The sequence below is a fragment of the Thermothielavioides terrestris genome, chromosome 2, assembly GCF_000226115.1.
Source record: "Thermothielavioides terrestris NRRL 8126 chromosome 2, complete sequence".
NCBI lineage: Eukaryota > Fungi > Ascomycota > Sordariomycetes > Sordariales > Chaetomiaceae > Thermothielavioides > Thermothielavioides terrestris.
The window spans coordinates 2,424,234-2,448,428 of NC_016458.1; the positions used below are offsets into that span (position 1 = coordinate 2,424,234).

The 24,195-nt window shown below is 60.9% G+C and overlaps 9 protein-coding genes across 9 annotated transcripts; 4 read left to right on the top strand and 5 right to left on the bottom strand.

Moving 5' to 3' along the window:
- Positions 1 to 156: 156 nt before the first annotated feature.
- On the bottom strand, positions 157 to 1,451 carry THITE_2112556 (uncharacterized protein). Its single transcript, XM_003651784.1, has 2 exons — positions 920 to 1,451; positions 157 to 860 (listed from the first exon to the last, which is right to left on the bottom strand). Exons 1-2 carry the CDS (start codon positions 1,070 to 1,072, stop codon positions 273 to 275), a joined length of 741 nt encoding a protein of 246 aa, XP_003651832.1. The 5' UTR covers positions 1,073 to 1,451; the 3' UTR covers positions 157 to 272.
- A 1,470-nt stretch (positions 1,452 to 2,921) lies between these two features.
- On the top strand, positions 2,922 to 4,494 carry THITE_2112557 (uncharacterized protein). The gene has a single exon (XM_003651785.1). It carries the CDS (start codon positions 3,025 to 3,027, stop codon positions 4,282 to 4,284), a length of 1,260 nt encoding a protein of 419 aa, XP_003651833.1. The 5' UTR covers positions 2,922 to 3,024; the 3' UTR covers positions 4,285 to 4,494.
- On the bottom strand, positions 4,446 to 6,208 carry THITE_2112559 (uncharacterized protein). The gene is made up of 4 exons (XM_003651786.1): positions 5,532 to 6,208; positions 5,355 to 5,448; positions 5,050 to 5,247; positions 4,446 to 4,920 (listed from the first exon to the last, which is right to left on the bottom strand). The coding sequence occupies exons 1-4, from the start codon at positions 5,743 to 5,745 to the stop codon at positions 4,608 to 4,610; spliced, it is 819 nt and encodes a 272-aa protein (XP_003651834.1). The 5' UTR covers positions 5,746 to 6,208; the 3' UTR covers positions 4,446 to 4,607.
- A 2-nt stretch (positions 6,209 to 6,210) lies between these two features.
- THITE_2112562 (uncharacterized protein) lies at positions 6,211 to 8,156 on the top strand. The gene is made up of 2 exons (XM_003651787.1): positions 6,211 to 6,646; positions 6,719 to 8,156. The coding sequence occupies exons 1-2, from the start codon at positions 6,619 to 6,621 to the stop codon at positions 8,137 to 8,139; spliced, it is 1,449 nt and encodes a 482-aa protein (XP_003651835.1). The 5' UTR covers positions 6,211 to 6,618; the 3' UTR covers positions 8,140 to 8,156.
- A 3,727-nt stretch (positions 8,157 to 11,883) lies between these two features.
- THITE_2170004 (uncharacterized protein) lies at positions 11,884 to 13,921 on the top strand. The gene is made up of 4 exons (XM_003651788.1): positions 11,884 to 12,284; positions 12,343 to 12,770; positions 12,832 to 12,956; positions 13,013 to 13,921. Exons 1-4 carry the CDS (start codon positions 12,136 to 12,138, stop codon positions 13,358 to 13,360), a joined length of 1,050 nt encoding a protein of 349 aa, XP_003651836.1. The 5' UTR covers positions 11,884 to 12,135; the 3' UTR covers positions 13,361 to 13,921.
- Positions 13,922 to 14,009: 88 nt separating this feature from the next.
- On the bottom strand, positions 14,010 to 15,270 carry THITE_119644 (uncharacterized protein; the record flags this gene model as incomplete). The annotated part of the gene is made up of 2 exons (XM_003651789.1): positions 14,010 to 14,728; positions 15,210 to 15,270. The coding sequence occupies 2 exons, from the start codon at positions 15,268 to 15,270 to the stop codon at positions 14,010 to 14,012; spliced, it is 780 nt and encodes a 259-aa protein (XP_003651837.1).
- A 231-nt stretch (positions 15,271 to 15,501) lies between these two features.
- THITE_2112572 (uncharacterized protein) lies at positions 15,502 to 16,821 on the top strand. The gene is made up of 3 exons (XM_003651790.1): positions 15,502 to 15,747; positions 15,813 to 15,960; positions 16,048 to 16,821. The coding sequence occupies exons 1-3, from the start codon at positions 15,718 to 15,720 to the stop codon at positions 16,683 to 16,685; spliced, it is 816 nt and encodes a 271-aa protein (XP_003651838.1). The 5' UTR covers positions 15,502 to 15,717; the 3' UTR covers positions 16,686 to 16,821.
- Positions 16,822 to 16,878: 57 nt separating this feature from the next.
- THITE_68146 (uncharacterized protein) lies at positions 16,879 to 20,080 on the bottom strand. Its single transcript, XM_003651791.1, has 5 exons — positions 19,903 to 20,080; positions 19,674 to 19,744; positions 19,283 to 19,514; positions 17,589 to 19,171; positions 16,879 to 17,513 (listed from the first exon to the last, which is right to left on the bottom strand). The coding sequence occupies exons 1-5, from the start codon at positions 19,905 to 19,907 to the stop codon at positions 17,293 to 17,295; spliced, it is 2,112 nt and encodes a 703-aa protein (XP_003651839.1). The 5' UTR covers positions 19,908 to 20,080; the 3' UTR covers positions 16,879 to 17,292.
- A 2,293-nt stretch (positions 20,081 to 22,373) lies between these two features.
- Positions 22,374 to 24,079, bottom strand: THITE_2112577 (uncharacterized protein). Its single transcript, XM_003651792.1, has 4 exons — positions 23,762 to 24,079; positions 23,298 to 23,684; positions 22,745 to 23,201; positions 22,374 to 22,669 (listed from the first exon to the last, which is right to left on the bottom strand). The coding sequence occupies exons 1-4, from the start codon at positions 23,970 to 23,972 to the stop codon at positions 22,549 to 22,551; spliced, it is 1,176 nt and encodes a 391-aa protein (XP_003651840.1). The 5' UTR covers positions 23,973 to 24,079; the 3' UTR covers positions 22,374 to 22,548.
- Between the last annotated feature and the right edge of the window lie 116 nt (positions 24,080 to 24,195).

Consider the following 24,195-nt stretch of genomic DNA (forward strand, 5'->3'; position numbering starts at 1 on the left):
CTGCCCCCGCCGCACTATGTACCAAGTAAACACACGTTGAGCACTGCGAACGGTTCTGCAAACTCGATCTCGTTCAAAACACGCCAAAGAAGGTACAATACAAAAAGCACTCCTCTTCTATGTACAACCGGCACTGCTCGGCCTGCTCGGCACGCTCAGCACTCTCACTCCATCGCCAGCTTTGACTCCTATACACCGATCAGCTAGCTCAGATGTCATCCCAGCCACAAGGAAGCAGCCCATCCACCCCCCTTCCCCTTACATAAGGCCGATCAAGCCTGGAACGACCGAGCACAGGCCGCCGCGGCCGACTGTTGGTTAGCGGCGCCGCCGGCCGCGGCAATCTGCACGGGCACGACGCCGCCGAAGGGGCCGGCCTTGTTGGAGTTGGCGATCTTGACCAGGCACACGTTGGTCATCCCGGCGACGGTGCCGGTGCAGTTGGTGCCGGCGGGCACCGAGAATTTGAAGTCGAAGCTCTCGTTGACGTTGGCGGCGCGCTTCATGATGCCGGCCGCCGCGAGCGCGCGCGCCCACAGCGAGCGCTGCTGCTTCTTGCCCGGAGCGATGTTGCCGTTGGTGCCGGGGATCTGCTGCAGCACCGTGAGCGGCACGCCCTGGGAGAACTTGCCCGTCGCCGTCGGGTCGAGCACGGCCTGGATGGGCCCCGCGCCGTCCGTCGTCACGATGTGAAACGTGCCCGAGATGTTGCCGCCATTGCTAATCTGCGGGAGGGTGGGACCCGACTGGGCCATGGCTTCGACGATCATGTTGAGGCTGTTCTGGCCGGAACCGGTGGTTCGGCCGAGGCCGTCCGAGAGGATGTTGGTCTTGCTGAAGACGGTGGTGTCCACCTCGGTCTGTCGTCTTGGTTAGCTGAGGTGCGTGCGGCGAGACGGCGGCTGTGGGAGCCCCTGACCTTAGAGTTCGGGCCGGTGCCCGGGACGATGCCGCCCTTGATGGCGAGGGCAGTGCCGTTGCCGCCGGCATCGCCCGTCGCGACGATGACCTTGCCATGGGCGGAAACGAGGGGAGCAATGGAGAGGGCGAGGACGAAGATCTTGGAGAACATCTTGACTGGAGCAGGAGATGGTAGCGGCAGAAGGAGCAAGGAGATAATGATCAAGAGTCTGACAGCTCAGCGTCAAGTAGAAGTGAATGAGAAGGGAAAGGGAACGAATCAATCGCTGCCCTGGTTGGAAAGGAAAGGCTTGCGTGTGATGAAGAGACGAGCGTGTTGGTGATGGAGAGCGAGCTGGGACACAGAGCGGAGATCTGAGATGATTTATACTTGTGCAACAGGCAGACGCCCACGAGACCCCGGTGCTGTTGTCGACCATCTCACGATACCGCCCACCTCCCCCTTTGTTACACACAGACGAAGATATGCCGAGGAAGACTTCTCAGACTACCCTTCCCCGCAGCAGTCGAGACAAACGAGAAGCGAGAGATGGGTCCGAAACAGGCGGCGACAGCCCTGATGACAAAGCTGAGGTGCCAGTGCATGGTGTTGGTCCAGGGTCACGGGAGATCGGCTCCAATCGACGGATCTTCGGCAGATCAACGCTGGCGTGATGAAACCAGCACGGCAGAGGCAGATCCCCTGGGGAAGGCGGCGGGAGTGCTGCCGCTGGACCAGGCTACGACGTAAAGAGCGCCGGCCATTGCGGCGGCCCTATTGCCCCTGGCGGACGAGATCCCGAGATGCCAGAACGCGAGCACGGGGACGAGAGCGGAAGGAGACAGTTCGCGTGGGACCGCGGCCCACCGCCTCAGAAATCGAGACAGAGGCGGGGCAGCTCTCCTCGTGTAGATGTTTCTTTGACAGTTCTACATGCACTAGGCAGCTGAGGCATGTAAGTTACGGATGCATAGGGGGGTGCATGGGGGGGGGGGGGGGGGGGAACGGCAGTTGGAGCGGAGGATGCTGGCCCTCGTTGGCTACGCGACCCCAGACCATCTGTCCGTCTCCGCGAGCCCGAGATCCCCAGATCGAAGCGAGAATAGACGAGGGCCGCTTCTCCTGCGCAGGGAGAGCAATGCATCAACGGAGACGATGCTAGCAGCCTGGTAGGGACGTGCCCAATGGGCTGGACGGACTTTTCGGCACATTCGGCACAGCTACCATGGCCGAAGCCGATGCTACTGTGTAGTGGAAGGGGTGAAAGGAGGAAGAAGAAACGGTCTAAGTCGGAGAGCGTGGAATCGACAACGGCCAATTGGCCCAAAGCGGGTGAACATGAGGCAGCAGCTGGTGCCCCCTTGATGGTGTTTTGCATTGACGCCGCCAAGCGCGCTTAGAAACCCGGGGAAACCGAACGGTTTCATCCCACGGCGCACCACTGGGAACAACGATGGAACCGTGGGGCTTGTGCAAGGGGGGAAAGCGATGCAGGAGTCCCTCCGGATACACGAGAAATGGGAAGTCGGATTCTTTGTGCGGAATAAACAGAACTGGCGTCAGGACCTAAAGACATCGCTGGCTGACCAGGCAAGTGCGGGCCGTGCTCGTTTCACTGGCCACTACCAGGGGGCTCCATCAATGCAAAGTCTGCCTTCGCTGAGAAAGAGGCGGCGCTTGATGCCCGAGGAAAGCTTTTCGAAGGAAGAGTACCACGGTAGGGGAGAATGGAACGCATGCCCCATGATGGATGGCTGGGAAGCGGCGTTTGTGTGCAGTCGGAGAGTTTCCACTGTTGATCTTGCAGTTTGTTGCTCTGAGTTGACACCGTGCTGGGGTCTGAATCGAAGCCCCTTTTGGTCCAATCGCCCATGCGTTTCTTGGCATCCGTCTCCACGACCCCGCCAAACCCCACATCAGGCTGCAGCTCACGAAGCTGAGCTTCCCATCCGCAACCTCCAGCTTTCAGCCTCAGCTGACGACGAGACCAGTAACGCTGCCTATCTGGTTCATTTCTGCCGCCAATCCCTGGACTACACAGCGGCAGATTTGGATACTGGATACTGGAGTTTGGTTAACACCAACCTTTTACCAGCTCCTCGGCATCGCCGCCCAGACGCGCCATGGCGTCACCCCGAGTGGCGGAAGCTCTGGGGCGGGCTCGGACGGCGAGCCCGGCGATTGCCGAGTACCAACAGCTCATCCCCAACATCAAGTCGCTTTCCACGCCATCCAGTCTGGCTGACGACTTCAACGCCGTCTTTGATGCCATCCTTGCCGACGGCCTCGGCGTCATCCACACGCGCACCCTCCTCAACGACCTGATCGCCAGCCTCCGGACCGTCGAAAACCGCGACGTCCAGATCGATGTCGGCCTGCACGCGTTGCGCGTGATCCCCACCGCGCCCCAATCCTCCTCGCTCGTCGAGCAGTCGGCCGCCCTGCGCGAGCTTATCGCTGGCGCCTACGAGGCCAACGAGGACTTCCTCGCTGCGGCCAAGGTGCTCGCCGAGATCCCGCTCGACAGCTCGCAGCGGCGGGTGCCCGACGCCGACAAGGCGGCCGTGTGGATTCGCATCGTGCGCAACTACCTCGAGGTCGACGACAGCACGTCGGCCGAGACGTACCTCAACAAGCTCAAGAACGTGATGCACACGGTCGACGACGCCGAGCTGAACCTGCATTTCCGCCTGAGCGCCGCCCGCATCCAGGACTCGAACCGCCAGTTCCTGCAGGCCGCCAAGAGCTACCACGACATCAGCTTCTCGCCCGCCATCGCCGAGGAGGAGCGCCTGCACACCCTCGCCATGGCCATCAAGTGCGCCGTGCTGGCCCCCGCCGGCCCGCTGCGCAGCCGCACCCTGGGCCAGCTGTACAAGGACGAGCGGTCCGCCGGGCTCGAGGAGCACGGCATTCTCGAGAAGATGTTCTTCGACCGCCTGCTGAGCGCCGCCGAGGTCGAGAAGTTCGCCCAGGGGCTCGCCCCGCACCAGCTGGCCACCACGTCCGACGGCTCGACCGTGCTGGCCCGCGCCGTGGTCGAGCACAACCTGCTGAGCGCGAGCCGGTTGTACAGCAACATCGGCTTCGACGAGCTGGGCCTGCTGCTCGGCCTGGACGGCGACAAGGCCGAGGACACGACGGCCAAGATGATCGAGCAGGGCCGGCTGGCCGGGTCGATCGACCAGATCGACAGGATTATCTGGTTCGAGGGCGGCGAGGCGTCGGGCGAGAAGGGCAGCGGCCGAGCCGAGGTGCCCGTGGGCAAGGAGATGCGGCGGTGGGATAGCAATGTGCAGGCCCTGGCTGAGGATTTGGAGCGGCTTACCGATGCGCTGCAAGCCGAGTTCCCCGAGTTTGTGGCGGCCCAGATTGCGGTATGAGAGTGAGATTTGGGCGATATCGGATGACGGGATGTATGGAGCAATACCCGCTGAGATGGGTAACGCTACCTCACGGAGACCAAACCAACATTGGTGGCGTCTAGAAGCATAGATCCATTAATCATGACCCACAAAGATGCACAACCAATTGCTTCCCAATCATTCCCAGGTCCATTTGCGCTCAAATACCATCCCAAGTCATAAACCTCCCATGTATCCAAACGCCAAGTCCATCCACCCACTTACTCCCTTTCCAGCCCTGTATCCCGGCCGATCATCGCTCGTCACGCGCCGCTAAAACCCTCAGCCCCGCTATCCGTAGTTCAATCCAGGTCCGCGCGGCGGACCACGACATAGCCCTGGTCAATAACGGACGGGTCGCCGGCCTCCTCGTCGAACGTCTTGTCGTCGTCCCTAAACATGCGCCGCCGCTTCGGCGGGCGCGCGTGCGCGTCGCCGCCAGCGGCAGCCGCCGCCCGCTCGGCCACCAGGATGCTGACCAGCGCCACGCCGATCTTGTTGCCCATCAGGTCGTACCCGTCCGGCGTCAGGTGCAGGTGGTCGTCCCAGTACCGCTTGCGGTCCGTGTCCGACATGGCCCAGTAGGGGATGGCTTTGTGTAGGTCGAAGACATGGCTGTTTTTGTTGGCGTGGAGGGGGCGCAGGGTGTGTCAATAACAGCAGTGGAATACGGATCAATGGATTGGTGGGGAGGGAGGGGGACGAGAGGTGAGGGGTGGGGGGGAGGAAGAAGGCAAGACTCACAACCCCTCCCGACTGTACCCCTTGATGAGGTCGTTCAGCGTGTTGCGTTTCGCGTCGATCCGCTCCCGGATCTTGCCCTCCACGCCAGCCTCGGGCACCGTAAGCGCGAGCACTTTGCACTTGTGCGCGAGCGGCACCGCCCACACTTTCTTGAGCGCCTCGAAGATGTCCTCGGGGGGCACGCCCATGCCGAGGTCACTATTGCGTTGCACCGTGTCAGGGCGTCCATGTATGCGCGGCGTTGTGTGCGGATATTTAATATGCAAGGCAGAGAGTGGGTGCCGTAACGGGGCAAGAAAACGTACTTTGTCCCCCCCAACACGATCGCCCAGTCGTACCGTTTCCCGTCCTCCTCCTCGTCCTTGCTCTTGCTCTTCTTCGGCCCCTTCGGCGGGAGGACTGTTCACAATGAACACACAGCGCACCTAGTTAGCCATGGGCCCCACACAACACAACAAAAGACAATCCACCCGGCAACCCACACTGCGCATTCATCCGCGCCTGGTAGCCAAACTTGACCGTGGCGCCGGACACGCCGTCCTCGACCGTCTCGATCTTGAGGTCCGGGAACGCCATGGCCAGCATCTGCACCAACGTCTCCTCGTATGGATGGTGGACCGCGCCGTGCGAGGTGTAGCCGGCGGTGAGCGAGTCGCCGAAGCACAGGACGCGCAGCCGCGGGCGACGGGCAGCCATCTTGGCGAGCAGGGCGCCCATGCGCTGGCGCGCGGAGCAACGCGGGGTGGTGGTGTTGTGCTGGACTTATGCGGCGTCGGGGGGTGTCGGGGAACCTGCTGGTTGGGACATTCACCCTGTCGTGGTGGAGGGAGAAGTTGAAGCGCGCAAACAAACGGGCCACGGTTTCGACGAGATCGGTGTATTCCGTACACGGCAACGCCTGTGTAGGTCACCGGTGTGTTCGTCGCCCGTGCCTGGCTTCCAGGTTGGGAGTGTCGTTCACGCGGCTCAGGCAGGTGAGACCGCTTTGGGAGCTGTTGGATGGCGGGGGTGGGGCGGTTGCCTGACCGACCCCTGGTCTGTCACCAAACTGTGGGGGCCGGCCCGTGCATGTTCGACAGAGGACTCAGCTCAAGTTCCGGGAGCTGGTTGCACTCTTGGTGAGCGCATAGGAAAATAAGAGAAATTCACAGTATGAAACACGACGGATAGGATTCTGCTCAGAGTCAAATGACGTTCGCGGCCGGGAAATATAACTTAGAGCGGACTATCTCCGGAATACCTTGCCAAGACCCGGACCGGGTCCCCGGCGAGCTGCTGCCGTCCTCGGAGGCCGATTTTCCCTCCAATCTCCCCGCGCGGAACCCCGCGACTACCCCAATTAGGGGTGGATATGGCGACTCCACAGCCACCGATCCACGCTTCAGGATAACAACATCCAATCACCAGGCACGAATTCAACTCTGGCTCCGACTCCGCAGGCGGCCAGGCCCTGGTGTCGAAATAAAATGACCGCCTTGCGAGCTGGCAGTCCCGGGATCAACTGAACTTTTTGCGTGTTGTCCAACTTACATCGGGTGCAAAGCCAGTGGCGGTCTGGTGCGCTGCAAGATGGCGAAGGTCTTCAGCGCGGAGGAGGGCAAGTGAATTCAACCAACGCTGGCTGCGGTGCCCGACACTAGACAGAACCGCTACTGACACCTCCGCGCAGTCGCAAAGCACAACACCGCAGACAGCTGCTGGGTGGTGATCCACGGCAATGTCTACGACGTGACCGAATTCCTGCCCGAGCACCCCGGCGGGTCGCGCATCATCCTGCAGCTCGCCGGGCGAGACGCCACGGCCGAGTTCGACCCGATCCACCCGCCGGGCACGCTCGAGGAGAACCTCAAGCCGGAGGCGAAGCTCGGCGTTGTCGATCCGGAGAGCCTCAAGCAGCTGCAGCGCCAAAGCGGCAAGGGGGCAGCCGAGGAATCCAAGCCACCGCCGCCGCCGCCGCTCGACACGCTGCTCAACCTGGACGACATCGAAGCGGCCGCCAAGACGCAGATCTCCAAGAAGTGCTGGGCCTACTACTTCTCCGCCTCGGACGACCTGCTCAGCAAGACGCTCAACAACACGGCCTACCGCTCCATCCTGCTGCGCCCGCGCGTCTTCGTCGACGTCACGCGCGCCGACACGCGCACGAGCCTGCTCTCGGGCGCCCTGCAGCTGGCGACGCCGCTGTACGTCTCGCCGGCGGCGATGGCGCGGCTCGCGCACCCGGACGGCGAGGCGGGCATCGCGCGGGGCGTGGCGCGCTTCGGCGCGCTGCAGATCGTCTCGCACAACGCGAGCATGACGCCCGAGCAGATCGTCGCCGACGCCGCCCCCGGCCAGGTCTTCGGCTGGCAGCTGTACGTGCAGACGAACCGGGCCAAGAGCGAGGCCATGCTCGCCCGCATCAACCGGCTGCGCGACCGGTACAAGTTCGTCGTGCTGACGCTGGACGCGCCCGTGCCGAGCAAGCGGGAGCACGACGAGCGCGCGGGGATCGAGGCCAGGATGGTGCTCGAGGGGAGCAAACCGCCCGGGGATCTGGCGGGGGCAGGAAAGAGTAATAACGCTCGACCAGACGCGGACAGCGGCGTCGGGAAGCAGCTGTTCTTCGGCACGGCGGCGGACCTGACGTGGGAGACGACGCTGCCGTGGCTGGCGGCGCACACGGACCTGCCGATCGTGCTCAAGGGCATCCAGACGCACGAGGACGCCTACCTGGCGGCGCGGTGGGCGCGCGCCCACCCGGGCTCGATCCGCGCGCTGATCCTGTCGAACCACGGCGGCCGCTCGCTCGACACGGCGCCGCCCGCCGTCCACACGCTGCTCGAGATCCGCAAGTACTGCCCGGAGGTGTTCGACGCCGTCGAGCTGTGGGTCGACGGCGGCATCCGCCGCGGCACCGACGTCGTCAAGGCGCTCTGCCTCGGCGCCAAGGCCGTCGGCGTCGGCCGCGCCGCCCTGTGGGGGCTCGGCGCCGGCGGCTGGAGAGGGGTCGACCGGACGTTCGAGAGTGAGTCCCATCCCATCCCAACCGCGCGAGCGCGCGCGCGCGTGTGTGCACGCATCCCTTCTGGTTGGATGAGACCTGGCTAACCGACTTGCGCGTTTCGTGCGTGTGCGTTGTTGCTAGTCCTGCAAGGGGAGATCGAGACGTGCATGAAGATGCTGGGCGCTAGGGACCTCTCGGAGCTGGGACCGCGCTTCGTGAGTATTCCGTCCTTCTCCCCTCTTATGAAAATGGGTTACACTGGACATGGCGTTGTTGGAGCTGACGCAGCCGATTCCCCAGATCAACACTCGTGCGGTGGAGCGCGACATCTTCGACGGCGAGGCGGGGCTGGACCGGTCCGGCCTGTGGACATCGTCGCGCGCCAAGCTCTGAGCGGGCTGAAAGCGACCTAGCTTGGCTGGCTTGTCTGTCCCTGCCAAGCAGGCCGAGGAGGGTGATCTCTGGGGTTGGTGGTGGGGGATGTGCTGGATCTTAAAGAGGTCCCGCCAAGACTAATTTCGGCCAATTGTCGGCAATGTTTTTACAGCGTCAGTACCCCGCCAAGACCGCCAAGGGGTTTGCACTATCGCCACGGGTTAGCCACGGGTTAGTTCGCCGGGGGTGCGGGGGGCGGCGCCAGCCCCCCGCTGGTTAGGGTGAGGGTTATAGTTAGGGTGAGGGTCAAGGTTAGGGTGCGGGTTAACTTCGTTTTCTTTTTTTTCAATTTGGTTGAGGTTTCACGAAGTTGCTGCTACGAGTCTTTGCAATTCTTCGTTGTTGATGTTGCTCGAAGTCGTGGCGACCCCGCTCCCTCGTAGCAATTTGTAAATACTTGTAAGCGGCAGGTTCCGAAATTAGTCTTGGCGGGACCTCTTTAAGAATAACCGGGGATGTCGTGGCAGCCGAGGGTGGATGTTTGGCCGACATGTGGGCAAGGAGGCGAAGGGATAGGCCGGTCACGCGGGGAGTTCGGACCCGGGCCCCAGCCAATCTTGGCCTTTTGTTTCTGGTTTGAGACATATGTACGAGGGAAGGGTTCAGGAACTGCACTTGGGAAGACTTGATAGAGACGATAATGTTCCTAGAGCGCGTTTTGTCACTTATGACCGTTATTTGTGTGACCCGAGGCTCGCGCTGTGTTCTGTGGCACGTGGCACATGACATGAGGCATGCGTGTCTGCCTTGCTTGGTCTGTCGCGCTGTTGGCCTCATGCTTGTGTGGTATGTGTGTCCAGCATTGTTGTATAAGCTACTGGCATCGCCGAGTTGTCGAGCCTACGATGGAGGTGGCACCGACTTGCAATAACTTTTGCCCAAGTTCTTCTCTATAGTCTGTCTGTCCCTCCATCCTACATAGCGTTCATCATGCCGCAAATGCGGGTTTTCCAAGACAGTTTTGTGGGACTGCTGTCTTTCGTCCCACCTCCCGATTTCAGATGGCCCCTTTTCCATGCCAGTTCGGATGAACCGATTATTGTGTACCAAGTACGGAATACTCCGTACACTACATCCGTTCTGCGTGCACTCACTCCTGCAGGTTGGCAATTGTAGTGCATGCAACAATTCGGCGCTGCAATAACCTGGAGATTGCAGTGGTGTTTACCATGTTTCATTCTGGAAAAGTGGTCTTCAGGCGCAGCACATCGGAGTCGCGAATTTTGCCCCTTCCCCAAGTGCGGCTGGTCAAAGAAACAGGCGGAAGGGGGATGGCACGGGCTGGTCGGCCGCCGATTGGCTTGTCCAAATTGTTTTGGGAAGGTGTGAGGTCATGCAGCTCATGCACCGGGTGGCGAGTCGGAGCGGTCGAAGGGATGTGTCCTCGAAATGTGGCTTTTGCCTGACGATTCTCTTCGTCGACTGGCAACCGAACGCGCTGCTCGTGGTTTTCAGGTCATTTATCACTTTACCCCCATGCTTGCTGATACGGCCCTGTTTTGCAGCGCAGTTTCGTGCCCCTGGGCCGCCCCGGCAAGCACCCCTGGACCGGCCGGGACCTGGGCGGAGATTGGACTTCAGGGAATCCGTAAAGATCGAGGTTAACGTTACAGTGTAGTGGAGTGTAGGTTTTGGATGCTGCTCAAATTTCCGAGCGGCTCCAGTCCGACCTCAGCCGCTGAATCATGTCTTCTCGCGGACCGTGCCGTTGAGGGATGCGTGTGGAGGAGCGATATGCTGTTGGAGGGGCCAAGAAGTGCAAACCAACAGCAGCAGGCAAAAATCAAAACCCGCTGCCGCCAGACACGACCCGTCTTGTCTTTCCGTTTGGTGGCGCCGCCAACCTGAATCCTGGTTGCACATGCCAATTCCCCCGGTCATTGTTGGTCCTTCCTTCTCCTCCGGTTTGCAGTAGTGTACACTACCACTCCCCATTAAAATCTCCCAGAGCTTTTCTTGGCTGACCGCCGTCACCGTCAAGTTTCCCGATCGTCCAAATCGTCCACTGATCCGTTTAGGATGGAGGGATTTGTGAATCTCAGAAATTTTCATGTGCTCCATCGCAACCCTCGGCATCTGGTGAGGATCAACAAGGGTTGCTTCACACCCCTGCCGCCACCCCCGGACGGAGCGGGGCACACGGCCAAATCAGCTCTCGGTATCATCTTCTTCAGGCAGTCACGCCCGTCGCGGGCGGTGTGAAACCGTTGCAAGGCCCGCGAAACTGAAGTACAGTTATAGTGTATTCCGTACACAGCAAGCAATTCGGCGAGACGTTGCCCAGGAAAAGTAGGCTTCGCGACAGCAAAGCACAGAACACAGCGAACACTGCGGGCGCCTTCAACCTGCTTACACGAGCGAGTGCCCAGTGATCTGCCCGCGTGAGGGTGTGCAGTGCAGTGACCGTGCACAGTGCAGGGCTCCATCGCGCACCGCGGATCGCAACACATCAGACAAATCATCGACACCGAGAAACCGGGTTGGGAGGGTTGCTCGACTCGCCTGCCCCAGTCCTCCGGCGGGAAATGACGCCAACAGCGGAAGGAGCAACTAGACTGCATCCGGCAAAGGCAGCGACAGTCAGCTGCGCTGCCGATGGCTCCCGGCGAACCGTCGACCACGCCGCACCACCACCATCCCCACACCCCCGGCCTTCCAAGGTGTCAATTCAATGGGCGAGGAATCGAGGATGGATGACCATCCCATCTGGGCAACCGGTTTGCCCCCCCCGCATGTTCTCCGCCTCCCCCGCAGTCCCTGTTCCGGCCATGCCCTGACAAGTGCCGTTTGTTCGGCTTTCCAGGGAACGAAGACCGTAAGACGGGCGTACACAGTGGTTAACTACACTACTGCGTAAGACGGGACCCACCGCCAACAGCCGGCTAACTGCGGTGCAATGCACTCGGTGCTTCCCGTCGTTACACAGTACCTCATGTATTCTGTACGCCACGCGCATTCTTGGGTTTCCAGAAGTCATGCGACAAATGGGCATCCATTTCCTGGTTTGCCTTGAGCTAGAAACACAGCCAGCCTGTGGCACCTGGGTTAGGGTTCTACGCATGGGTTGCCTCCCTATTCCATGGAGGGCCAGGGTTCGGACGACCTGCTCGAACGGGCTAGCGGTCCCCCGGTCGAGGGCCGAATCAGGCCCGGCCAATGGCCGGGTTGGGGTGGCTCCGCCATCGTGCTCGTGAACTGCTCGTTTGTCCGTTTACTGGGCTTGGCGGACGGCTTGGTGGCAACAAGGTTGCTCCTTCCTCTTGCCCTCCACTCGGGACCGTCGATCCCATCTTCCCCCCCATGCCCATTCTCAGATGGAAGGCCTGCAGGGTGGGGAGCCGCAAGCAGCTGTGCCCCTGCAAAATCGGCCGAATCGACCCCCTCTCCTCCCCCCCAACCGCGAGGGCGGCCGAGGACCGTATTTAGAATAAAGTGGGCGCGCGACCCCAGAGCCTGGACACTAACGTTATCTCGTTTTGTCCGGAATGCACCCCTCTGCTTCGCTCTCTCAACCTGCCGCCCGCGCCTGCCTTGCCGTCGTCGCCGTCGACGCTGGCCCTGTCGACGACACACTCGTTCAGTGAGAGGAGGAGGAGTGGTATCGTTATCGCCGAGCCACGAGTTTGAATTAATAAGGGAACTGCCACCGAACGAAGCTCGCCATCATGGCAGAGGTCGACAAGCCGGCCGTCTCGCAGACGGAGAACTTCTCCGGCAAGCCGCGGCGCCGCGGATGCCTGGGCCACTGCGCCCGGTTCTGGTGGGCGTATCTGATTGCCCTCGCCGTCATCGTCGTCGTGGTGGTGCCCTGCGTGTAAGTCTCGGCACCGCATCGCGGACTTGCCTGACTCCTGTCCTAACCGTCATCTCAGCATCCTCGTCGCCGTCCCCAAGCTGGCGCAGCAGAAAGTCGACGAGGCCCAGTTCGAGGTCGACAGCATCGTCGTCACCAACACGAAGACGCAGAACTTGACCATGGCCATCAACAGCGTCATCAGGACCGATGGCTCTGTGCACGCCACCATCGATGCCTTCCAGGGCGTCATGTATCTGGAGGACATCCCGTCGCACACCCCGTTCGCTACTCTCGACTTCCCCCAGACGACTGCCGATGCGTTCCAGACGGTCAACGTCAGCCAGTTCCTCCCCATCACCGACGTCAAGGCCCTGACTGTCTTCAACACCTGGCTGCTCGCGAACGAGTCGCTCCGTGTGACCGTCTCCGGCGACACCCACGTCCACGTCCGCGGCATCTCGCGCGCCTACCCCATCACCTTCAAGAAGACGCTCACCCTCTCGGGTACGCGCGCCGCCACCAATTGCCACTCGATGCTTGGGGATTGCCACTGACAGGAAGCCAGGCCTGAACGCGCTCAACGGTCTCGTGGTCAACCAGAGCTCCATCTCGCTGAAGCCCGACGCGCAGGGTGACAATTTCTTTGCAACCGTCTATGTCCCCAATGCCTCGCCTGTGACCTTCGAACTTGTGAGTTGAATGGGCCTTCATGGACGTCTCGGAGCGGTGATGCTGACCGGTTCCAGGGCAACGTGAGCTTCCACAACTACCTCTTCGGCCAGGATATCGGCACCGTCTACATCGACAACGTCATACTCAAGTCCGGCATGAACGTCTACCCCCTGCGCGCCAACATCTCTCAGACCCCCGTGGTCAATGCCCTCGGGCAGAAGGATTTCTGCCAGGGCCCCAACCAAGGCATTCTCCCCTTCGTGCTGTCGGGCAAGTCGGTGGTCAACCACGGCCAGTCGCTGCCCTACTTCGCTGATGCCCTGGCTGCCGTGAACAAGTCCGTGTCGATCGACATCGGCACGCCCATCAAGAAGTTGCTGGGTCAGAGCATCCCTTGCAGCAAGAACGACACCAGCAGCTAAAAGGAAAAACCGGACCAATCTTTTTGTTTCATTCTTAATCATGGGCTAGTTTGTTCAGATGTCTTAATATTCCCGTCCTTTTTTCTTTTTTCCCTTTTTTTTCCTATGTGCGGGTCAGGAGATACCATTTAACTTCGTGATCGGTGGGAGATACCATGCATGAGCTGGGGTCTAAGCTACGGCGGGAGGCATACGACGAGGGGATTGCAGTCGGAGCTGCCTGTGGCGGTTCACGACGGGCCCGTTTTGGGTTGGCAAACGCGGCAGGCGGACATCCATGTAGCTCTTACGCCAAGTGCGGGCGGCGGCATCAGCGGCGGCAGCGCTCCAGTAGCAGCTAGACAGGCCATCAAATGTAATGTGGAACGCTAATGGATGAAGGGCGTTCGTCTGTGCGCACGCCGCCCAGTCGCCGCTTTAGCATGGGATTGCTGAAACGCCAGTGTGCCTTGGTCTCGTGTTCGAGTCCTTGGGAACCTGGCGGGGGAATTCCTCGAAACTAGACCCATTCATGTCAACTATCTAGGCAAGACGTGCCGAAATAGCATTGTTCCTACCGGGTATCATGGACCTCCATTACAGTCTGTATGCTTAACACAACCCACATCCGTACACAACAGCCTTGCCAAACCCTTCCCTGCCGGCTGCATCACGTATCAAACCTCCCCTTCCTCTTCACGCCCGCCACGCCAGGCGTCCCAGCCCTGCTCCCGGCCTTCGACCCGGCCGCCGACCCGCCACTGCCCGTTCCCGAAGCAGCAGCAGCTGCAGGCACAAACTCGACCGGCTCTCCTTTACCCCTCTCCCTCTCCCGCGCCGCCCGCTCCTGCGCCTTCCTCAGCTCCCCGCGGTACGCCCAGGCCGGAAACCCGTGCGGATCCCACACGTCGGCGCCCAGCACCGTCGCGTACTGCTCCGTGGGCCGGCGCTTGTTCCCAAGACCCCCACCACCACTAGCACCACCATCCTTATCCCCCTCCCCATTCCCACCCTCATCCCCCCCAGCCACCGACGCATCATCAAACTCGGTCTCGACCCCAACAAACTGCAACAGCCGACCCATCAGCGCCGGGTTCCGCATCCCCACGCTGCCCGCCAGCCGCGCGTTGAAGTGCTGCTGCTGCTCCCCCTCCCGCTCCCCCTCCCCGCCGCCACCACCCTCGCGCCGCCGCCTCCTCTTGAGCCGCAGGAACCCCTCGACCTTGGCGGTCAGCGCGTCGTCGGCGGCCGACGGCGCGCCCGGCGGCGAGCCGGGTATGTCCAGGTCCGCCACCGCCGGCAGCGTCAGGTCGCGCAGCAGGGCGCGCGTCGCCGTGTACGGCGAGCGGCTTTGCTCGGGCTCGGCTGGGTCGGGGACAGAGGTGGGATCTGGGGGGGACGGCGCCGAGAGGAAGGCCAGGTCTACTGCTGCTGCTGCTGCTGCTGCTGCTGCGTCGGAGGAGGAGAGGGGAGGCGGGCGGGAGGGGCCCAGGACGGGGCCCAGGACGGGGGCACGGGGTGGAGTGGTGGGCGCCGGTTGAGTTGCTGCGGGCTGTGGTGATGGTGCTGCTGGTGGTGATGCTGGTGCTGGTGGTGCTGCGGAGGGTTGTTGTGGGGGGGTAGATGGGGGCTTGGGTGAGGCGGTGGGTGCTCGTGCTGTGAGGTGGTTAGCAGCTGTAATGTGTGAGGCGGCTAAGCGGGGAGGAGAGGTCCCTTACCGGGTGCTTCCTCTAGGGTGGATGTTGAAGGCTGGACTGGGGGTTTTGAAGGCTGCTAATGCGATGTCAGCTGACCATTTCTCTCAGTGGCCGATTGCCTGCTCAAAGACGCGCGGGAACACTGAAATGGAGACGACTCACCTGCGTCTCACTTGGAATCGGAGTCTGGACTTCCTCCTCTTCGTCGCTGCTGTCGTACTGCACGAGACCCATTGTATTTTATCTCTCGAGTAATTCGGCAAGAGGTGGGTTTATTCGGCCAGAGAAGTCATGAAACTGCTCTTCAATCGCCTGGGTTGTTTCGTTTTGTCGGTTGAGCAAATAGGTGTCACGTGCGATGGTTTATGAGTGAAGTTACGAGCGAGAGTCTTGTTTGGTTGCAAGGTTGGATGACTGTGGGCGGGAGCCTGAGGCAGGGGTGCGGTCTTGGCGCATCCGCCCAGGCTGGCGGTTCCGGAAGGCAGCACTCTGACGCGAAGCTCCAGGGAGCTCCAGCCGCAGTGCAACCGCAAGCTTCCAACCACGGCGAAACCACCACCACACCACCGAGAACCCGACTTTCACCAACAATTCCTCGCCGAATCGCTTGCCGCTTGACGAGCGCAGGACAATAACATTCCGCATCTCACCCTTTGACGTATCTCCGCATTATTGTACAGGATGGATCACCGCCCGCAAGCATGGGGTCGTGTGCGTTTGTCCCAACTCCGTCCCAATCATCGCCAGCGATGATCGCCAGGCTGACGCTCCTACAGCCCAGAGATGACGTCTACGGCCCGTACGATGCCTCCTACCTCCAGACCAGCGGCCCCAAGACGGCGACACAATCGCCCGTCGTAACCGGCACCTCGGTCATCGCGATCAAGTTCAAGGACGGCGTCGTCATGGCCGCCGACAACCTGGGTGCGTCCCACTCACTCTTTCCACTCCTCCCTTGTGTACACCACAAATATGCAACGTCCGCTAACCATACTCCCCCCCCAAAAACAGCCTCGTACGGCTCGCTAGCGCGCTTCACCGACGTCAAGCGGCTGCGCCCCTTCCTCTCGACATCAGTCGTCGGCTTCGGCGGCGACGTGTCCGACATGCAGTACCTAGACCGGCACCTGACCGAGCTGGCGATCGACGAAGCTTACGAGCACGAGTCCTCGGCGGCGGGCACGTCGGGCGGCGCACCGGGCGGCCAGCTCAACGCGGCGAACCTGCACAAGTACCTGTCGAAGCTGATGTACCGGCGGCGCAACGACTTCGACCCGCTGTGGAACCAGGTGCTGGTGGCCGGGTTCGACGGGGCGGGCAAGCCGTTCCTGGGGTCGGTGGACCTGCGCGGGACGGCGTTCGCGGCGCCGTCGCTGGCCAGCGGGTTCGGCGCCATGCTGGCGCAGCCCATCATGCGGCGGCACGCCGCCACGGACGCCGACGCGGCCGCCCTCAGCCGCGAGCAGGCCGTGCAGATCGTGCGCGACTGCATGAAGGTGCTCTTCTACCGCGACGCCCGCTCGCTCGACCGGTACAGCCTCGCCGTCGTGACGCGCGACGGCGTCGAGATCAGCGAGGACGAGCGGCTCGAGCAGCAGAGCTGGGCCTTTGCCGAGCGCGTCCGCGGCTATGGTACGCAGGTCGTCTAGAGGAGGGTGCCGGTGTTTATGAGGAAGTATGGCGGGGAAAGAAAGATAGGGCTCGGCGCGTAGGAGATATTCATGCATCTAGAATTGCTCTCTTTCTCTCTCCGTGCGAGTGAGAGATACTAGGGTAAACCGTCGGTTGCCGTGGTCCACATGGCACTTGTGAGAATTCGGACCCAAGCCGGTTCACCAGCGTCCCGATACCACTATCGATTTCAACAGAACCGTTTGTGATTGTCCGCATAACAAGTAGATTATTATCGCCCACAGCAGGTATGAGTAGTTCCCCCGCCCGAGGTTTCCTGACACGCTCAGTACGGCTACTATTCCTGATCCCAATCAGGCCATCCCGGCATTCAACACCGGACCCCCCCAAGCCCCAATCCTCCGCGGCGCTGCAAATCCTTCAACCCCTCAGTTTTCGTCGCGCGCCGACTCCTGACCACCGTGGGGACTGGAGAGATGGCCAATAATACTGATACATGACAAAACGGGTCACTGTCCAAGAACAGGAGGAAGAACCTGTCGGCGTCCTTGCTTATCGCTCGGACGACACCTCCTCGCTTCTCTTTGACAGAGTGGCAAGAAAGTCCCAGCTTGCCGATTGCTTTCACTCGACAGTCACCGACTTGGCAAGGTTGCGCGGGAAGTCGACGTTGAGGCCCTCCATGACGGCGAGCCAGTAGGCGATCAGCTGCAGGGGGATGACGTTCAGGATGCCCTGCAGGACGTCGACCGTCTTGGGGATCTCAATCTTCTCGGCCTGGCTTGCCTTGAACTCCTCGTCGCCCGGGTTGCAAATCACGATAGGCTTTCCACCGCGGGCGATGACTGTGGGAAGCACGAGTGTTAGCGGGAGTGAAGAGAAAACGAATGAGACCGCAGCATTGAGACGGGAGGACATACCTTGTTGGTAGGCATTCAGACTCTTCTTGAAGAGGTCGTCGCGCGTCAGGATCATGATGATGGGCAGGTTCTCGTCCACAAGGGCGAGCACGCCGTGCTTGAGCTCGCCGCTCATGACCGCCTCGCAGTGCAGGTAGCTGATTTCCTTGATCTTGAGGGCGCCCTCCAGCGCCGTGCTGTACTGGCTGCCGCGGCCGAGCAGCAGCAGGCTCTTCTGGTTCTTGAACTTTTGCTCGCACAGCTGCTTGATCTTCTTGTCCTGCGCCAGCACCGACTTGATCTGGTCGCTGATCTTGCTGAGGCCCTCCATGATCTCCTCGCGCCGCCGCTGCTTCGACGCCCGGTCCTCGCTAAGCGACAGGGCGAACATGACCATGGCGATGAACTGCGACGTGTACGCCTTGGTCGACGCGACGCCAATCTCCGGGCCGGCGTTGACGTGCACGCCACAGTGCGTCAGCAGCGAGATGCTCGAGCCCACCACGTTCACTATGCCGACGGTCAGGGCGCCCCGCTCCAGGCAGTATCTCAGCGCCATAAGCGAGTCAGCCGTCTCGCCCGACTGCGACACGAACACGCACGTGTCGTCGCGGAACACGGGCGCCTGGCGGTCGAGGAAGTCGGACGCGAGCTCGACGGCAATGGGGATCTCGGCGAGCTCCTCGAAGATGCCGCGCACGGCCATGCAGCTGTGGTACGAGGTGCCGCAGGCGATGAAGATGATGCGGCGGCACCGGCGGATCGTGCTGATGTAGTTGCGCAGGCCGCCCAGCGTCACCGTCTTGTTGGCGATGTCGAGACGGCCGCGCATCGTGTTGATGACGGACTCGGGCTGCTCAAAGATCTCCTTCTGCATGAAGTGGTCAAACTTGCCCTTCATGATCTCCTGCAGCTCGAGCTCGAGCGTCTGGATAGCGCGCACGTTGCTGCTACCGTCCGCCTTCTTCAGGCGGTGGATGTTGAGCGAGCCCTCGTGGATGTGCGCGATGTCGTCGTCCTCGAGGTACATGACCTTCTTGGTGTGCTCGACGATGGCCGACGGGTCCGACGACAGGAAGAACTCGGTCGGCATCGGCAGGCCGTCGTCCGTCATAAAGGCGCGCGACTGCGAGCGGTGGAGCAGCGACTTGTCGGGGGCGCCCAGCAGACCGTTAGGCGAGAGGAGGCTGCCGGCGCCCGACGACTTCTTCAGGGCCACGTTCTGCGACGCCGTCTCGGCCGGCAGCGGGCTGTTCTCGTCGGCATACTCGACATCGACAAAGTCGACCTTCATGCGCTTCTGCGTCTTGACGCCGATGACCAGCGGCGAACCCTTGCGGGCGGCGATCACCTCGTGCGGGAAGTGCACGCTCTTGATCAGCAGACCATAGGCGCCCTCAAGCTCGCTGATAACGGCCTTGGCCAGGTCGGTAAAGCCCACATTAGGGTGCTGGTCGTAGATGAACTTGGCCAGCTTGGCGATGCACTCGGTGTCGGTCTCGGTCTCGAACCGGAAGCCCTTGCTCTCGAGCAACGTCTTGAGCTCCTTGTAGTTGGTGATGATGCCATTGTGGACGATGGAGAACTCCCAGTTGGGATCGGACCTGGTTGCGGGCAATCGTGTCAGCTGCGTTGCGAAACCAAAACCACATCACTCCACTCCACGCATGCCAATGCCGCTCGGGTCCCATTCCACATCCGGCAACGCAACCTACCTGTGGGGGTGGCAGTTCAGGCGGGAAGGCGGGCCGTGGGTAGCCCAGCGGGTGTGGGCGATGCCGCAGTGCGAGTCGAAGACCTTGGTCAGGTCGAGATGGGACTCATCAATGAGCTGCTTCAGCTTCGCAACCTTGCCGACCTCCTTGAAGGCAAACACCTCCTTCTTCTTGTCGCCATCGATGGCCAGACCGGCAGAGTCGTAGCCGCGGTACTCGAGACGGGACAGGCCTATTTTCCCGGAGAGCGGCGTACGTCAGCAGCGGCACCGAGTGGGTTTCTGGCAACGTGCCGGCTTTGCGCAGAAGAGGGTGGGGAAGCGATGCGTTCCTGCAGCATCAGGGACGCCAGGTGCCGCGCGCAAGGCGCGGAACGCAATGTGGGACGCACCGTTTATGAGGGTGTCGATGATAAACTTCCGGTCCTTCTCGACCAGGTAGTTGACGTAACCGAAAATGCCACTGCAGGAGATCCCAGGACTCGTCAGCAGACCGTTCCAAGCGCTTTCTCAAGGGCCGGCTGGGATCTGTCCAGCAAACGGGCTTGCTCTCTGCTGACCACCGGGCAGCGAAACAGAGCCAAGGCGCAAGGCGGGGTTGGGGCCTGGAATTGTTCCTACCACATGTTGACGGGCCAACCAGCGAACGACGGGAAGAGGAAGCGAACGGGAAGGATGGCAAATGCGGGCGCGGCAAGCTGGGGGGTATCACGAAAAGAGCTGGTACAGCAAGGCCCGAATGCCAGAGGGCGGACGAGATTTTTGCACGACGCTGGCGAGGGACAGGATGATGATGATGGGATGGGCCAGATGGGCTGCGGCGGTCGCGCCGGGGAGCTTGATCTTTATGCTTGGCCGATTTGGGAGGGGGGCTCAGGTAGGAATGCTGCAAGGCCAGCAGGGGGGATGTGGAGCCCCCGCCAGCTCGCCAGCCAAGCATGACAGGGGTCAGACCCGAGCCAGGCCAAGGAGCCAGGGACAAAGTCGTCATTGCCCTGACTGGCAGACAGGCACCTTCATCCCAAAAGCATCCTCAATTCTGGAAGGAGAGCTCCCAAGGAGAGCTTCCGTCTTTCTTTGTTCTTCTCTCCACGCAAAGAATGACTGGAGGTCGATCGCACTCAGAAAACGCACAACATGTTTCCAGTTTTCTCTCTCTGGCTCTGGCATGTACCTGACTCTGCGCGCGGCCGCTCATTGCAGGGGATCCACATGCTGCATGTGTTTCGGGCGCCTGGAGCAGCCCCTTCCCCGCCTTCGTTCATCCTTTATCGCATTTATTGTGGTAGCTACTGGTCACAGAATTATTGTTTTGTCCCCAACACGCTCGAGAATTCGGTCGTTTATTCTGCAGTCGCTTGAGACATGAACAAGATGGATGCAGTAACATGTCTCACTGCGATAAAGAGAGTCGTCATTTCAGTTGCTGGATCAGGAGATTCAAGGCGTTCATTGTGCAGGTCTAACAGCACTAGAAAGGTCTGGACGCTGCCTTGCGAGTCGATTCACCGCCCGATCTTGACCTTGACGGGCAGTCTGCCTTGTCAGCGCATGGCGCCGTTAGCACCATGCCGTCTTTGGGTCCGGACAAGCAAGATCTGGGGATCTCCGCCTTTCGGACTGTCCATGGTGGATTCCACAACTCCCATTGGCAGCGTGCTGGCCCTCTTTGGCTGTTTACCCCAGCAACAATGCAAGCCTGAGGCCGGGCGGCCGATCTGGTAACTTGCGCGTCGACCGTGCAATGCATGCCAAGAGCCTGTTGTGCAGCTCAACAATGGAAAATGGCTTCACCGCCACACCCCATAGTTATTGGACTGCTTGACCCGCTGTTGCTGACTACGGATACCGCTGATGATCCAAACGATGCTCTTGACACTGAGCCTGGGGTCCCTCGGCCACGGCAGTGGAGAGCTTTTGTGTCTTGGTGGGCCGGGCCTTCCGCCCTTTGCTGAGCAATAATGAGCATGGATGGCCACGGCATTTCCTTGGCTGTCAGTTTTCTAGCCGCATCCGATTGACGTTGTCGGTTACACCAGCAACGGGCTCTATCAACGGAGTATTCCGCAGTGTAACTAAGGGACCTACGGAGATTCCGCACATGTGGATGCCTCAGCATCTGCACTAACATGGTTAAGCCAAGATCTCCGGAGGCGATGCAGCAACCGCTCGGAACTCTCAAGCAACGTCGGACTGGCCCCGTTTCCGAGCATCCGTACCGCGGCCGCGGCTCGTGTCGACCAGGAACAGCCGCGCAGCACAACGTTTAACGCTGACCAATGCAATGGCGATCACAGCCTGTCCCTCGCTCTTTGGGTACCAGATTCAGGGACCGAGGGTTTGGGAGCCCACTTTTTGCGGCTGTGAAGCGCCCACAAGAAAGGGGCAGCCTTGCCTGGCCGCTATTCTTAGAAACTCCGCGGGCCAATTACTGAACACGACATGGCTCATCAATGAGCCAGGCCAACACGAGGCATCGCTGCCATGGGGAATTTCATAAACTTCCCGATAGGGCCAACTCTAAACTTGAGCCAACGTCAGTCGCTTGTTGGGATAAACGGAGGGATCACCAACTCAGGCACCGCCATTCAATAGATCCATCGCCAATTTAATTGATCATCAGCACATCAGCATATCAGCGCATCCGTAAGTTCGTCAATTCGCGTATAGCCCCTGACAGCAACCGTTGGCCCAGGGGCGGGCTGCAACGTCATGGCTGCTTAACTCCCTTCTTGCATTCCTCTCCAAGTGCGAGCGTCTCGGGATAGGCTCTGCACCGGGGCGCCCTCCCCGAGCGAGCGGCACCGCCGCACCGCCTCAACGTCCGAACGGGTTGGCTTTGGAGAGCGAACGACCCGGGGGTATACTGTGTCCAGGTTGAGGTGGTGCTTAGCGGAGGACTCGGGAAGGAAGCCATTTCCGGGAAGCGAAGCAGGGCAGCTAGTCGATCGGATCCCGGAAGAGGATGTCTTCGCGACCTCCAGCCGGAAGTCCAGATATTACGCTGGCGGCCAAGGTACGGAGTAGGTGAGATCCGGACATCTCAGATCCTCACCACTCACCAACGAGCCCTGGCCGGTTCGCTTGCGGGTGGGATGCCTCCCGTACATACACGTACAATATTACACTCGCCGCCGACGCTGATTGAAGTGTATCCATGGCGGCATCTACTGCGTTGCCCACGCGTCGCGTGGCATGTCTATGCACATTCATGCACCTCAAGCCTCGGCACACAGCCATGCCGTCCAACCCCAGCCAGCCCAGCCCTTACAGCTTCTGATATTCGAGCTTGCCCTCCAGCTTCTTCGCCTCGACCACCTTGCGCACCGCCTTATTGAAGTCGTCCTGGTTGATGGCCTCTCTCTCGGCCTTGATGGCGAATAGGCCCCTGCAGAATAGCAAATGTGAGCAGAAGCGGACATGGAAGGAGAATACCGTGACAGAAGTAGAAAAATCCACTTACGCCTCTGTCACCACGTTCCGCAGATCGGCGCCGTTCAGGCCGTCGCTCATCTTGACGACGCTCTCAAAGTCGATCTCGCCCTCCTTGGCCACGCCGGCGGCGTGGATCTTGAGAATCTCCAGCCGGCCGACCTCGTTGGGCAGGGGGATCTCGATTTTGCGGTCGAGGCGGCCGGCGCGCAGCAGCGCCGGGTCCAGCGTGTCGGGCCGGTTGGTCGCCATGATGATCTTGGTCTTGCCGAGGTAGTCGAAGCCGTCGAGCTGGTTGAGCAGCTCCATGAGCGTGCGCTGAATTTCGCGGTCCGCGCTGGTGCCTTCGCTGAACCGCCGCCCGCCGATCGCGTCGATCTCGTCCATGAAGATGATGCACGGCTCGTGCTCCTTGGCGTAGCCGAACATCTCGCGGATCAACCGCGCCGACTCGCCGATGTATTTGTCGACGATGGCCGAGGAGACGACTGAGAGGGAGGAAAAACCACGTCAGTAACACATCGCACGAGGGGACATGGGCTGGACGGGAAAAGCGAAGAGGAACAGAACACTATCACTCCCACCTTTCAGGAAGTTCGTCTCGAGGCTGCTCGCCACCGCCCTCGCGAGCAGCGTCTTGCCCGTGCCGGGCGGCCCGTAGAGGAGGACGCCCTTGGGCGGCTTGATGCCGACGCGCATGAACAGCTCCGGGTTCTTGAGCGGCAGCTCGATGACCTCTCGCAGCTCGCGGATCTGGTCGTTGAGCCCGCCGATGCCGGCGAAGCTGACCTGGCCCGGGTCCTCGAGCGACATGTTGTACACGAGCGGGTCGACCTCGCGCGGCAGCATGCGCATGATGGTCAGCGTCGTCATGTCGAGCGCCACGCGCGTCCCCTGCTTCAGCTTGCTCTTGTCGACCTTGGATCGGCAACCGACGACATAGCGCGGTCCTGAGGAGGCCTTGACGATGACTGCAGCGTTCGGAGAGAGGTCAGTCGCTGCAACAGGGGAATTGAGTTGACCTGGGGGTTGCGGGCGTGCCACGCACATCTCTCATCGTCCAGCTGCTTCAGCACCTCGCCAATAATCTGCCCGACGCTTTGTAGCGCCTTGATGTTCTCTTCTGTTTCGTCGTACTTCTTCTGCAGGTCCTTGATTTCTAGCCGGAGGTTCTTGAGCTTTGTTTCCCACTCCCGCGATTCGATCAGCTTTTGCTTGAACGAGGCCAGGGCGTGCTCGCGCTCTTGGTCCGACGCCATGGTTGGGGTGGAGATGATCTGGCGCCGATTTTAGGGGCTGCGGTGGTTGAGTCCAGCAATGCTAGTATTCGCAACCTGAATCTTGTACCGGAATGGGTATCGTCGGTTCGGTGCGTCGCGGTGGATGGGTTCGATCGCCGAGGTTCGTCGCTCTTAGTTTGGGTTGCAACTGCAGCTTGCTGCGGTCGCGGCGCACGCCGGTCAATGGACGAGCTTACTCAAG

What these genes read in the sequence shown, in the direction of transcription:
- THITE_2112556 (XM_003651784.1), bottom strand. Translation starts at nt 1,072, where the DNA reads ATGTTCTCCAAGATCTTCGTCCTCGCCCTCTCCATTGCTCCCCTCGTT. An exon ending in GCACCGGCCCGAACTCTAAG is followed by an intron (nt 861 to 919) that starts GTCAGGGGCTCC and finishes CCAAGACGACAG; the next exon opens with ACCGAGGTGGACACCACCGT.
- THITE_2112572 (XM_003651790.1), top strand. Translation starts at nt 15,718, where the DNA reads ATGGATCACCGCCCGCAAGCATGGGGTCGT. An exon ending in GCCCGCAAGCATGGGGTCGT is followed by an intron (nt 15,748 to 15,812) that starts GTGCGTTTGTCC and finishes ACGCTCCTACAG; the next exon opens with CCCAGAGATGACGTCTACGG. An exon ending in CATGGCCGCCGACAACCTGG is followed by an intron (nt 15,961 to 16,047) that starts GTGCGTCCCACT and finishes CCCCAAAAACAG; the next exon opens with CCTCGTACGGCTCGCTAGCG.
- THITE_2170004 (XM_003651788.1), top strand. Translation starts at nt 12,136, where the DNA reads ATGGCAGAGGTCGACAAGCCGGCCGTCTCGCAGACGGAGAACTTCTCC. An exon ending in GTCGTGGTGGTGCCCTGCGT is followed by an intron (nt 12,285 to 12,342) that starts GTAAGTCTCGGC and finishes CCGTCATCTCAG; the next exon opens with CATCCTCGTCGCCGTCCCCA. An exon ending in GAAGACGCTCACCCTCTCGG is followed by an intron (nt 12,771 to 12,831) that starts GTACGCGCGCCG and finishes ACAGGAAGCCAG; the next exon opens with GCCTGAACGCGCTCAACGGT.
- THITE_2112577 (XM_003651792.1), bottom strand. Translation starts at nt 23,972, where the DNA reads ATGGCGTCGGACCAAGAGCGCGAGCACGCCCTGGCCTCGTTCAAGCAA. An exon ending in GCAGCTGGACGATGAGAGAT is followed by an intron (nt 23,685 to 23,761) that starts GTGCGTGGCACG and finishes CGAACGCTGCAG; the next exon opens with TCATCGTCAAGGCCTCCTCA. An exon ending in CGAGACGAACTTCCTGAAAG is followed by an intron (nt 23,202 to 23,297) that starts GTGGGAGTGATA and finishes CCTCCCTCTCAG; the next exon opens with TCGTCTCCTCGGCCATCGTC.
- THITE_2112562 (XM_003651787.1), top strand. Translation starts at nt 6,619, where the DNA reads ATGGCGAAGGTCTTCAGCGCGGAGGAGG. An exon ending in GGTCTTCAGCGCGGAGGAGG is followed by an intron (nt 6,647 to 6,718) that starts GCAAGTGAATTC and finishes ACCTCCGCGCAG; the next exon opens with TCGCAAAGCACAACACCGCA.
- THITE_2112559 (XM_003651786.1), bottom strand. Translation starts at nt 5,745, where the DNA reads ATGGCTGCCCGTCGCCCGCGGCTGCGCGTCCTGTGCTTCGGCGACTCG. An exon ending in GGCGCGGATGAATGCGCAGT is followed by an intron (nt 5,449 to 5,531) that starts GTGGGTTGCCGG and finishes CATTGTGAACAG; the next exon opens with TCCTCCCGCCGAAGGGGCCG. An exon ending in GGGTACAGTCGGGAGGGGTT is followed by an intron (nt 4,921 to 5,049) that starts GTGAGTCTTGCC and finishes CAACAAAAACAG; the next exon opens with CCATGTCTTCGACCTACACA.
- THITE_68146 (XM_003651791.1), bottom strand. An exon ending in CATCGACACCCTCATAAACG is followed by an intron (nt 19,515 to 19,673) that starts GTGCGTCCCACA and finishes CCGGGAAAATAG; the next exon opens with GCCTGTCCCGTCTCGAGTAC. An exon ending in TCTGAATGCCTACCAACAAG is followed by an intron (nt 17,514 to 17,588) that starts GTATGTCCTCCC and finishes TGCTTCCCACAG; the next exon opens with TCATCGCCCGCGGTGGAAAG.
- THITE_2112557 (XM_003651785.1), top strand. Translation starts at nt 3,025, where the DNA reads ATGGCGTCACCCCGAGTGGCGGAAGCTCTGGGGCGGGCTCGGACGGCG.